Genomic DNA, 11,789 nt, shown 5'->3' with positions numbered 1-11,789 from the left:
AGTTTAATTTATTTGTATCAAGCAAAATCATTTAGGCATAACTACTCGATCTTCGAATATTCGTACTGATAAGGCGAAATTAAAATATTCGTACTGATAAGGCGAAATTATATAAATTTTTAAAAATTAAATTTATCAGAATTTGAGAATAATTTAATTATAGAAATTTAGTTGTTTTTAAAATTAATTTAAGATCATTTTAAACGAGAAAATCATTTCTTTCATGTAGTTGATTGCATAGAGTATACTCACCTTTTTCACACTTTTCCAAATAGGGAATAGATTCACAAACTGCTTCTTCTTGGCTCTCAATGGAAGGACCCGAGCCTTCTTCGCGTTCTTTTTAATTTACTCAAATTTTAACCACCCCTTTTCCATCATATCAATGATACCGGCCGAGTTCCGTTGAACTGCCCTTCCCAAACAAGGTGTAGTCAAATTTTTTTTTTTTTGGCAAGAAAGGTTTTGTATTGTTACTGTTTTCTGGTTTATCATCCATACTGCATCATCATGTTCACGCCACAGAGGAGGCAGTCGTCGGCGATTACATTAACTCCACGGAGTGAGGTGCGTAAGAGTGGTGGAACAAATGTGCCTTCATCTAATCCTAAATTTGGGGGAAAAGGTAAAGCGGTGGCTTTTGTTGATGGCCCCATGCCTTCTCCGCCGCCACCTCCGCCGCCTTTCATGTCCCTGAGTGGGGATGATGCGATGTTGCAGGCTGACAATATGGAAGATTGGATGCGATTTCGGGAAGCGGGTCTATTAGACGAAGCGGTTATGGAGAGAAAGGACCGCCAGGCGCTTCTCGACAAGGCCTCAAGACTCGAAAAGGAGGTTAGCATTTTAGTTGCTCCATTTGGTTATTGGGTTCATTAAAAACCTGGGTTTAGGTATTTGTTTGAATTTGCTGAGTATCATGTAGTTCTGCTGATGAAAGCAAGGGATGGAAGAGGGATTGTGATAGTCTTGATAGGCCTCATCTTGCAATTAAATTTTGGCCGAATTTCCCCCTTTTGAGTTACCTGCAAGTCTTTGATTTGATATGGACTCGTATGATTTTTATCTTTCTTGGCCCTTCATTCTAATTATGTCGTCTGGAATTGTTTGTATTGTATTTTTTAGATTGATGTTTCCAAATTTGAGCACCTATGTGATAAATTGATTGGATTTTGTATATTCAAGTTTGCTTGAATGTGGTGTTACATGATATTGTTTGGATTACTCTTGTAAATCTTTAAAAAACTTCTGTTATGGTCATGTTGAAGTACGCATCATTCGCAGGAGCTTCAAATCAATTGAGTACTATACTACTAACTATGGAAGAATATATTTTTCCAATTATTTTTTTACATAAGTAAACAAATTAGTATTTATTTGCAGGTTTGATTTGGCTTATTTTTTGTTTTCTGAGATATAATATAATGCTAAAATAAAATGGTTAGCTGTTTGTGGAACTCAGTTGGAGTTGGAAGATGTTGCTTTTGAGTTATGAACAATGTACGGTGGAAGAATCTTGGAGGGATAATTCCAGAATTTTGATCAATCATCAATCTACCGGGGACACCTTAATATCCTTCACAATAGATTCGGTTACTGAATTCCGCTTTATCTTTATCTATATAAATTGAAGTAATAAATATATGGAAATACAAAGTCTAATAATCTCCAACTCATTTCACCCATTAGGAAGTAGCAAAGCTCATTACATCGACAATGAATATCAAATTGACCGGAAATTAATGACCAGGAGGACTTGAGGTTCGAGGATTGAAACCTATATGATCTCCCTCAGCTGTCTTATCAGATCTTCTACCCCTTCAAAAAAACCTGGATCTTGAAGTTACTTAAATACTGAGTTAAAATTCATTATCTTGGATGAGCATGAAATAAGATTTTATCAATGACACTACTGGAGGTTTTATAAGGTTATTAGTAGACTAATCTAGACCACAATTGAGAACTTCAAAGTTATTTACCCTGAATTATGTCTCGTATATTTGCTTCTTATGTATCAGTTGATATTGACATCTTCCTGGAGGAGTTTGGTTTTATTAATGTAATGATTTGGAAGAACTTTGAATCTGGGTGTTCATTGGTGTCATCTACAGAAGTATATTAATGTCATCTAGTGACTGATTTTGGTTTATATCATATGACTGTAACATTTTTCCCTTATTTATTTCATCTTCTTTCTCCGCCTGTAATTCACAGCTCCCTGGTGCATTTGGGTTTTAGGTATCATTTGTGTGCTTGTGGAGCGTTATTTAACTAATCTGGCTCTTGGATCTCTCTATGGATATGCCATTCGCATTTCATTTGTGATAGAGGACTAGTGATATTTATGCTTTTTTTAATAGGTTTTTTGGTTATGCATGCTAAAATACCTTCCTAGCAGGTAAACCAGAGTGTGAGCAAGTATTTAAAGTGAGATTAACTGAAACATTTTTTATTCCTTGTGTCATATGCTGTTTATTGTTCTTTAATGTTGCATCATAGCAAAACGTTGAGTATTATTGGGAAGCTTAGAATTTAATTTGTGAAATTCAGTATTATATATAACTTTTTTGTTCTTTTCATTTTACACAGCTTTTTGATTATCAATATGCAATGGGGCTTCTCCTTATTGAGAAAAAAGAATGGAATTCAAAATATGATGAACTAAGCCAAGCACTAGCTGAAGTTCAGGAAATCTTTAGGCGGGATCAGGCAGCACATATAATCGCATATTCTGAAGCTGAGGAGCGGGAGGAAAATTTTAGGAAAGCCTTGAGTGTTGAGAAGCAGAAAGCAACTGAGGTATGCACTTACTGCTTGTTTCAGTCTCTTTTTAAGCTTATTCATTTGTTATTCGCTGCAACGTGTTCTGTTTGGATTGTGAAAGTTGCGGTAAGAAGTTATTTGTCTCCTCTCGAGTGGATGATGTGGACAACATGTGTAAAAGAAAAAAACAAAGAGAAACTGTTCTGCTTGGGAATTTTAAGTTTCACTGCAACATTGAAGGGAAATAGTGGAAAAGGCAATATTTTATCTGTGGGAGGTGTATAGAAGGTCATCCTTTATAAAAAGGCCCGACCTTTCATTTTTGTGGAACTCCTCATATCAGTTTTTATAAAATTAGGTTTACTATCCTGTATGAGATTCTGTTTTCCATGTTTATATTTTGTTCATGGTAGAGGAATGCAGCCTATTCTGTTTCCCTTTGGTGTACATGCAATACGAGCATGGTGCTTGAAATTTTCTTTTTGGTGTGTGTGTGCATGTATATATTTGGTTTCTAGTTTATAGGAAGATAATTAGTGATATTGTTTCATATTTGACGTGAGCATATAGGTATAGATGGGTTTATCTCATTTTGAAGACAACACACACATGATTATGTATATGCTTACACATATATGCAAACACACAAAACCTTATATTTTCACTGCCTAGCTTGTTAAGATGCTGCTTCTTATGATCAATGTAGTGCTAATCAATAGCATGTTTTCGTGGATATTATTCCTGTTTATATGCATGAATATATGTTTATAATTGTCGTGTTGTATTATTTGGTTGTAAACTGCATCCATCATGTGCTCTTTAAGCTAACATTGCTCCATTGACCTTGTTTTATAGATGCTTCTTTTACTTTTACATCACACATAGTTATTAATGGCGATGCCATGGCACAAGGCACACAAGGCTCAAGGTCGCGCGCCTGAGCACCCCCTAAGGCAGACGATGTTGCTCTGGCGATGCCAAGGTGCGCCATGGCGCGCCTTTTGTGTCACAGGTTATTTTTTTAGGATTTTATATTATTCACCCACATGTTCAATCTCCAATGTTGGATTAGACACATCTAGTGTCCAAAAATAAACAAAAACAAAAGGAAAGGAGACAGACTTACAAACTGAACAATCACATACAAAAATAGAGAGAGAAAGATGCATAACTTGAAGTTGTAGACGTTTGATAAGAAGTAGCTATTAATCAACTTAGGATTTACTATTTAGTTGAATATGTAACTTTAGAATATAAGTTTTATTGCATGTTAGAGTTTATTATGAAGAATATTGACATGCTTTTTATTATTATTTTTTTTTGTGCATTTTGATTTTAATTACAATTTCTTATTATTTGAAATATTATTATTTATGGTGGTTCTATATAATTTTATTCTCTTAATGCGCCTTGCGCCGTGTGCCAAGGCTCCAGGACCCCCTTGCGCCGTAGTGTGCTCATGTTTTGTGTAGGTTTTTGTCTGGTAAAAAATAGCACCTCCAGTGGTGGTTATGCATTTTGTGGAATTCCCTCCTTGAGGTGTTTGGCAATCTTCTTTTTGTGATTCTTTCTTAGGTGTTCTTAGGAGCATCTCTTGTCATTCTTTGTTTGCATGTCTGTTTTATGTTTTGAATTCAAACTTCAAAGTGAAAACAGCCAGTAAATATAATGCAACTGAAAAGTTGACACTTTCAAAACATAAAGCAGTACCCATTATCTTTTATGGCAAGACTGATCCCTGCTTAGTTGCCTTGGTTCATGATGCTAAACGGCAGTGCCTGCCAAGGCTTTCATGGATCCTTCAGCCTTGTACTGGTGATGGCAGCCTGGGCATTATTGATTGCAGTGCTGTTCTATTGCTGGTTTTCCTTCCAATTACATTTTGTATTGTATTTCTTCTTCTCCGAGCTTTTATTTTCTATATCCTTGTTGGCTGTGGTTGTATCATCTTTCCTTTTTTGTTGCTATTGAGAAATGTTGTGTGATTGATAACAAAGAGAATTTTTCTCTATCGATTGCTACTTGGTGCCATTATCAGAGTATAGAGAATGCACTCTGGATGAATTAGTTGATCATGGGAAGCTTTAACTGCATGTTATTTGTTTTTCAATGTGTAAACAATCTGATACTAGTAATGGGCCCAATACATCAGAACTAAAGTCTACTAACAGGGGAGAAGTGTTAGCCCAGATGTTCAATGGCCCAAGAATTTGAATGTATACAGAAGAAAGAATACAGGGATACGTGGTTCCAACCAACTGATTAGAGTAGTTGAGCATGTGATTTTCTGGCATAGCAGGTCATTACATAGGGTCTGTTGCTCAGTAGAGGTGGGTTGTCTGAAGTTTCTTGTTCTTGTCTACTAGCAATGTGGTGGGAGGTAGTAGAGCTGTGTCGTTGGGAAGTCTGTTATCTTTCTACTTTTGTTTGGTTATATATCATCTTTGTATTTAGCTCAACTGCTCTATTGAAGTTAAATACGCACTATCTTCTCCTATTGCTTCACAGTTGAGTTATTGTGTTTGTGGCTTTGCTGTTTTCTATCACGGTCTTTTTTTTTTTGCCTTATTGCATATTTTTGAACAAGAAGGTTTGATCTGCAGTGCTACTGTAATGTTGTTGTAACTGTCTATTTGTGGTAGTTTTTCTCTAAAATTTTGCTATCTTCGGTATTGGGTATGTATCTCTTTCTTTCTTTTTTCTCTGCATCAGGTCCATTTACTCTCTTTGTTTTGTGAATTTTTCGGGTACCCTGCAGCTTCAAAGAGTTCTAAGGGACTTGCAACAGGAGCACACACAGATCAAGCATGCTTCTGACTCAAATTTGACAGATGCAAAAGCTTTAGCTGTTGGTATGGAAGATAGATCTTTGGAGGTAGAAGCAAGAGTATGTGCTGCTGGAGCGAAGCTTGATGAGCTCAACCATAAGAACTCAGAGTTGGATAGGAAATTGGAAGAAGTAGAAGCTCGTGAAAATGTCTTACAGAGGGAGCGCTTATCCTTAAAAGCAGAGTATTATTTTCTTCCAGAAAATGTTTAATGTCTACTAACTGTATTTGCTACCAAGAGATGGGGCTTATCATAATTCAGTTATATCTTATTGATAATCTTAGGAAAGAGGCACATGAGGCAACTTTCTACAAACAGAGACAAGATTTACTTGAGTGGGAGATGAAACTACGGAAAGGGGAAGACAGATTATGTGAGCTTCAGAAAACTCTTAACCATAAAGAAGAAAGAGCAAATGAGAATGAGAGGGTTATTGAGCAAAAGGGAAAGGGTTTAGAGGAGACTGAAAAGAATATTACTTTATCATTTACAAAGTTGAGGGAGAAGGAAGACGATATAAAGGACCAGCTGTCTGATTTGGCTGTGAAAGAGAAGGTGGAGTTCTGTGCAGCAAATCTCAAAGTCAGGGTTTTTTCATTTTTTTAGCTTAGTTTGTTATCTTTTTTTGTGCTGTTTCAGGAAGCTGACAACGCAAGAAGGGTACTAGAGACGGAGGAGCGGGATTTACTTGCCTTGGAAAAAAAGCTTAGTGCAAGAGAAAAAGTAAGTTGCGTGTGCCACTTCTGTTTGCAAGTGGAATATAATAACCGATTAATGCAAAAATCTGTTAATGGATGTAAGTAACTTGTGTGTTTTTAGAACATATTTCTTAAAGTGTAAAATATTTAACTGTGATCTTTTTATATTATCGCTTAGAAAGGTAACCTAAATTTTTTTGATGTGCCAACTGTGGTCCAGGGTAGTTTTGAGGTTCTTTTGGCAACTAGGTTTCAAACGTGATGATTTTAAAATGCATTTGACTATCTGATCTTTTGATAAGTATCAGTTAGCCAGGCAATCTAAAATATTTGACAATCCAAATTGGTCCAGTGGAGATTCAAGGGATCTTTTGGCATCTGTAAGATGTTCCTAATTCAGACACATGCACTTCATATGGTAGATTTGCCAAATTATTACTGTGCTTTAGTAATTGGAAAGTCAATACAGGAAAACTGTACAACTCCAGATAATCTGAATACAAACCTTAGAAGTTGTAGTTTGTGTTTTGCTTGATTATTGATTTCTTTGAATATCTGGATATACTTTGTTTCATTCCGAACTTATTTTGTATGATGCATTGCAGCTAACCGTAAAATCCCATATTTATGGCATATAAATAAGTGGAAGTCTTTAACTTATAGTAGCAGTCATCAAAACTGGATTTTGGGGAGAAGAACGGTGAAAATAGTCTTTTTCATTTTTGCATTAGGTGGCTACTCTAGGAATTTGATGTGCATCCTTGTAACTGCAAGTTTAAGGTTTCTGTTTTACCAAGGCTTCTAATCTGGCGAATGATATATTTCTAATTATAATTATGTGTTTCAGGACAATGACAGCTAGAGAAACTTCCATTCTCAGCTGGCTCCGCAAAGTTAAATATCATAACTCTTATCATCATTCCTAGATGTCAGATATTAATATGAAGTGGACCTTTAACTATCAGCTTGAGCTTTTAGTTCAATCGGTTCCATGACATGGTATCAAAGCCGTGTGACCAAGTGGTCCAGGGTTCGATTCTTGGCAGCCCCATTTGTTGATTTAATTGCACGACATGGTAATATGGGCCTATGTTGTGCACGCTTCAAGCCCAGTGGGCATTCGCGTGTGGAGCTTTTAGTTCAATCGGTTCCATGACACTGGACTTTACCAGCATTTGCATCCAATTTGAAAGCCTTAATTTCATGAGTTGCACTTAATTTGGTAAATTGGCTTTGGGATCTTTTACTAACTCTTGTATATTAAGTTTTCCATAATGGACATAAAATTGTGGGATGCAATCTTAAACCAGGTTGACGTTGTAAGGTGAATTTTTGAATCCCCTGATGGAATTCTGCCTATCATTTGGGGAATGTTGTTCTGGGATTTCTGAAACTCGATCTTCATAGCATTCTAATGCTGCTGTTGAGAGGAATGTTTTGAATATTGTTGACACCGAGTATATATGAGTCTTAACTTTTCATTTTCAAGGATTAGATTTTTCCCTTGACCATGATTATCATGTATTTGATATTGGAAAATATATTTATCAGATGTGTCCGTTGTAGTGGTTACTGATTAGTCACAGCGAATGCTGTTTCATTTTTATTAGTTTGGGGATGTTGTTGATATAGAATGTTGATGATGGATAAATGTTGTTTCAAAGTGGGCTTGAGTTGATCTTAGTTTTGTGAATCTTCTACAGATGGAAGTTCAGGAGATACTTGATGAGCATAGGGTAGCTCTGGATGTAAAAATGCAGGAGCTTGAGTTGGAACTGGAGAAAAAGAAGAAAGATCTTGATGAAGAATTGAGAAGCAAGGTAGCAGCAATGGGACAGCATGAAGTTGAAATTCTTCACAGGGAAGAAAAGTTGAGGAAAAGAGAACAAGCTTTAGATAAGAAGTCAGAGAGAGTTAGGGAGAAAGAAAAGGATATCGAGTTGAAATTGAAAAGTGTTAAGGCGACACAGAAGTCAGTCAATGCTGAGCAGAAGAAACTGGAGCTTGAACAGCGAAAGTTGCTTGCTGATAGAGAGAGCTTGCTCACTCTCAAGAATGAGTGTGAGAAGATAAGATCTGAAATTTCTCAGCAGGAACTTCAGACTAATGAAGAGAGTGAAAATCTGAAAATAGCTAGTGATGAGAGATTGGAGCACATTCGCATGCAGGCAGAGCTGAAACTGGAATTGGAGAAATGCAGGCTTCAGGAGGACTTCCTTACGAAAGAAGGTGAAGAATTGAGAGGAGAGAGAGAGAAGTTTGAGAAGGAGTTAGAAGTGCTGGAAGGAAAAAGCGATCAACTGAGTAAGGAGCTAAAGGAAATTACTAAAGAAAGAGAGAAATTTGAGAAGCTGCGGCACAATGAAAAGGAAAAGATGAAGAAGAAAAAGAACAAAATGGAGGAGTACATTCAGAAGGAGATGGAGGCCCTTAGATTGGAGAAAGAATCATTTGAATTGAGAAAGAGGCATGAACAACTGGCTTTATCTGAGAAGGCTGAAACTTTGCATGATCAGATGGTGCAAGACTTTGAATCACAAAGAATCAGTTTTGGGACTGATAGCAGAAGCAGGAAAGAAGAAATGGAGAAAGATCTGCTGGAAAGGGAGAGGTCATTTAAAATCCGTGGGGAGAAAGAACTTAAGGATTTAATGTACCTAAAAGAAGTTGCTGAGAAGGAATTGGAAAAAATACAATCTGATAGGCGCACAGTAGAAAAGGAAAAGCATGAAGTTGCAAAAAGCAAGGAGGAGCTTGAGAGACAGCAATTTGGAATGCGGAAGGACATTGGTGAGCTTGTGACACTTAGTGATAGGCTTCGTGTTCAGCGGGAACAGGTTGTGAGGGAAAGGAATCACTTCATTACATTTGTTGAGAAGCATAAGGGTTGCAAGAAATGTGGAGACATCACTAGGGAGTTTATACTTTCTGATCTTCTGCCACCTGACATTGAAGACAGAGAGCTTGCTTTTTTACAGGGGCAAGCTGATAAAATTTTAAGGAATAATCAAGAAGCTCTGGGTGCTCCTGTTGATGTAGATAGTTCTCAACATGAGCTAGATTCCAAATCTGGAGAGCGAGTGTCTTGGTTCCGCAAATGCACTTCAAAGATTTTTAATATCTCCCCATCCAAAAAGATTGAGCATGTTTCGGCTTCAATTTCGGCTGAAGAAAAACCTGACGTATTTCATGCGGCTAGGGGAAGTGTTGGTGGGCATGATACAGAGTTATTCTTTGGGACCACAAATGATTTTACGGTTCATGGCATTAAAGTGGAGGGAGATGGATGCACCATGTCTTTCAATGATCAGAGTCATATAGACAGTAAGCCAGAAGATTGTGGGTTGTCAGAGCTGAAAGGAAGTCAACGAAAACCTGGGAGGAGACGCAGATTAAGTAGAACACGGTCAGTAAAAGAAGTTGTTGATGATGCAAAACTATTTCTTGGGAAGGGCTCAGGAGTGGTTGAAAACAGTGCAGAAAATATTCAGCCTAATGATAACAATCATATCAGTGATGAAAGTCGGGGTATTTCCCTTCATACGGACAAGCTGGGTAGTAACGTCATAAGAAAGCGGGACCGGGGAACAACTGAAAGTGAACAGGGTGCTGGTGATAGTGATGGATGTTCTGATAGTGTGACAACATTTGGGCGCAGGAAGAGGCGACAGATTGTGGCTCCAGTTGTTACTCCAGGGCAAAAGCGATACAATCTCAGGCGACAGAAGACGTAAGTTTGGGGCTGTGCTTGATGGAATCTAATCATTGTCATTTATAAAAAAGATATTATATAATTATGATCTTCATACTTATATTAGCCTTCACTAACATGAACCATGAGATATTTTGCTGGTGCACTGAGACTGAATTATTAATCACTGTTGCTGGTGTCATCCGTACCTACATTGCTTACTAGTCATTGTAATCTACACATCATCAGCATGTGATTTTCTCATTGTTTACTAGTCTCTGATTCTTGTTGCCCTTCTATTAAGTCATGGTTGAATTTTCTCATGGGTTATATTTTCTACTCAATTGTGATCAGTGCAAGCACAGTGAAAACCGAGGAAAAAGAAATTGATGATAGTGCTGCTGCAGAACCAAGAGCGATCCCTGAAACTGCGTCTGCGTTGTCATTTGGATTTGGAGCTGCTAGTGGGACTGGCAAATCTACCGACTTGGTGAATGTCACAACAGTAAAAAAAGATGTGGATGTTTTGCAGGATAGGGAATACGGGGTAACATTCTACCATTCTCCTAGAGCTTGCTGGTTTTGGAATCTAGAATTTCTTTCATGTTTTTGTTACTAACATTTTGTCATAATCATTGTATTTCAGTTGAACTCAGCAAACATTGTTGAACAGGCTGAGGAAGTGAAGTCGGTTGAGATTACTGAGTTGAGCGAGGAAGTAAATGGTGGAACGGAATGTGGAGAAGATGACAATGGCAGTAAAGTGTATGAAGAAGAAGATGAAGAGGATGATGAGGATGAAGATGAGGAGGATGATGACGATGATGATGATTTGTACAACCCTGATGAAGAAGCTTCAATGAGAAAAAAGATCTGGACCTTCTTTACATCATAATTGATTTCCCCCTTTACCTTGGTTGTTGCTTTCTCAATTGCATGATGCTGTCACATTCGGGAAAAGTGAGTGATGATGGAGAAAGTAAGGTAAGAAGAAACACAGAAAAGTTGTGAAACTGTAGTCAGAATAGGATTTAGCTTGTCTTTTCAGGGTAATAGATGCCTTTATTCTACCAAAAACAGAGGTGAAATCGACCTTCCAGAATTCTTTATGGTAAAGATTTAAAGATGCTGCTCAGCTACTATTAATTTTTTTTAAATAAAATATTTGTTCTTAAATATGTAAAGCTTAACGAATAGATTGTCAGTATAATCTTGAAATTCCGACTCCCCGTATTTTAATTTGGGCTGTCTACGGTTTCTATAGCCACGAATAAATTTATAATGGATTATTAAATCAATCATTCTATTAAATCAGTCATATTACAAACATAAAAGAGAAAGTTTGCCGAGGAATAATATATGATTTAAAACGAATGTTTGTTCAGCTTTTTATACATCTGCTACCTATTTCTGTTCGAACAACTATCGTCCAGTATTTGAAAACTACCGCAAAGTGTCAATATTATATATAATCTAACGGATAATCTAAAGGTTTATCATTAATGATTAATTACGTTTTTTTTTGCAGTATTACTTTCTTTTTGGCAGTAAATGTAGGGTAAATTACACCCATAACCACTGAACTTTATTTATTTTCATATTATGACCACTCAACTTTATTTCTTCTTTTGAACTTTACACTTTTTAACACCGGTGGCCAATTAACACCTCAAAACGACCATTGAAGCCTAAAAATAAAAAATCCAAAGCCTTAATGATATTCTAAGTAACTTTAATCCTTGAAAATAATTAAATGGAGCTTTCGAAAATCACATTTTTTTGAGCTTTCTCTCCCCTAACCAAACAAC

General features: G+C 36.8%; 1 protein-coding gene across 1 annotated transcript; it reads left to right on the top strand.

The window, feature by feature from the left end:
- Positions 1-231: 231 nt before the first annotated feature.
- LOC136234477 (nuclear matrix constituent protein 1) lies at positions 232-11,214 on the top strand. Its single transcript, XM_066024118.1, has 8 exons — positions 232-837; positions 2,590-2,799; positions 5,522-5,775; positions 5,877-6,147; positions 6,232-6,315; positions 7,994-10,020; positions 10,336-10,528; positions 10,628-11,214. Exons 1-8 carry the CDS (start codon positions 511-513, stop codon positions 10,874-10,876), a joined length of 3,615 nt encoding a protein of 1,204 aa, XP_065880190.1. The 5' UTR covers positions 232-510; the 3' UTR covers positions 10,877-11,214.
- Positions 11,215-11,789: the final 575 nt, after the last annotated feature.

The sequence above is a fragment of the Euphorbia lathyris genome, chromosome 1 (assembly GCF_963576675.1).
Source record: "Euphorbia lathyris chromosome 1, ddEupLath1.1, whole genome shotgun sequence".
NCBI classification, from domain to species: Eukaryota; Viridiplantae; Streptophyta; class Magnoliopsida; order Malpighiales; family Euphorbiaceae; genus Euphorbia; species Euphorbia lathyris.
This window is presented reverse-complemented; position numbering and strand designations above follow the sequence as displayed.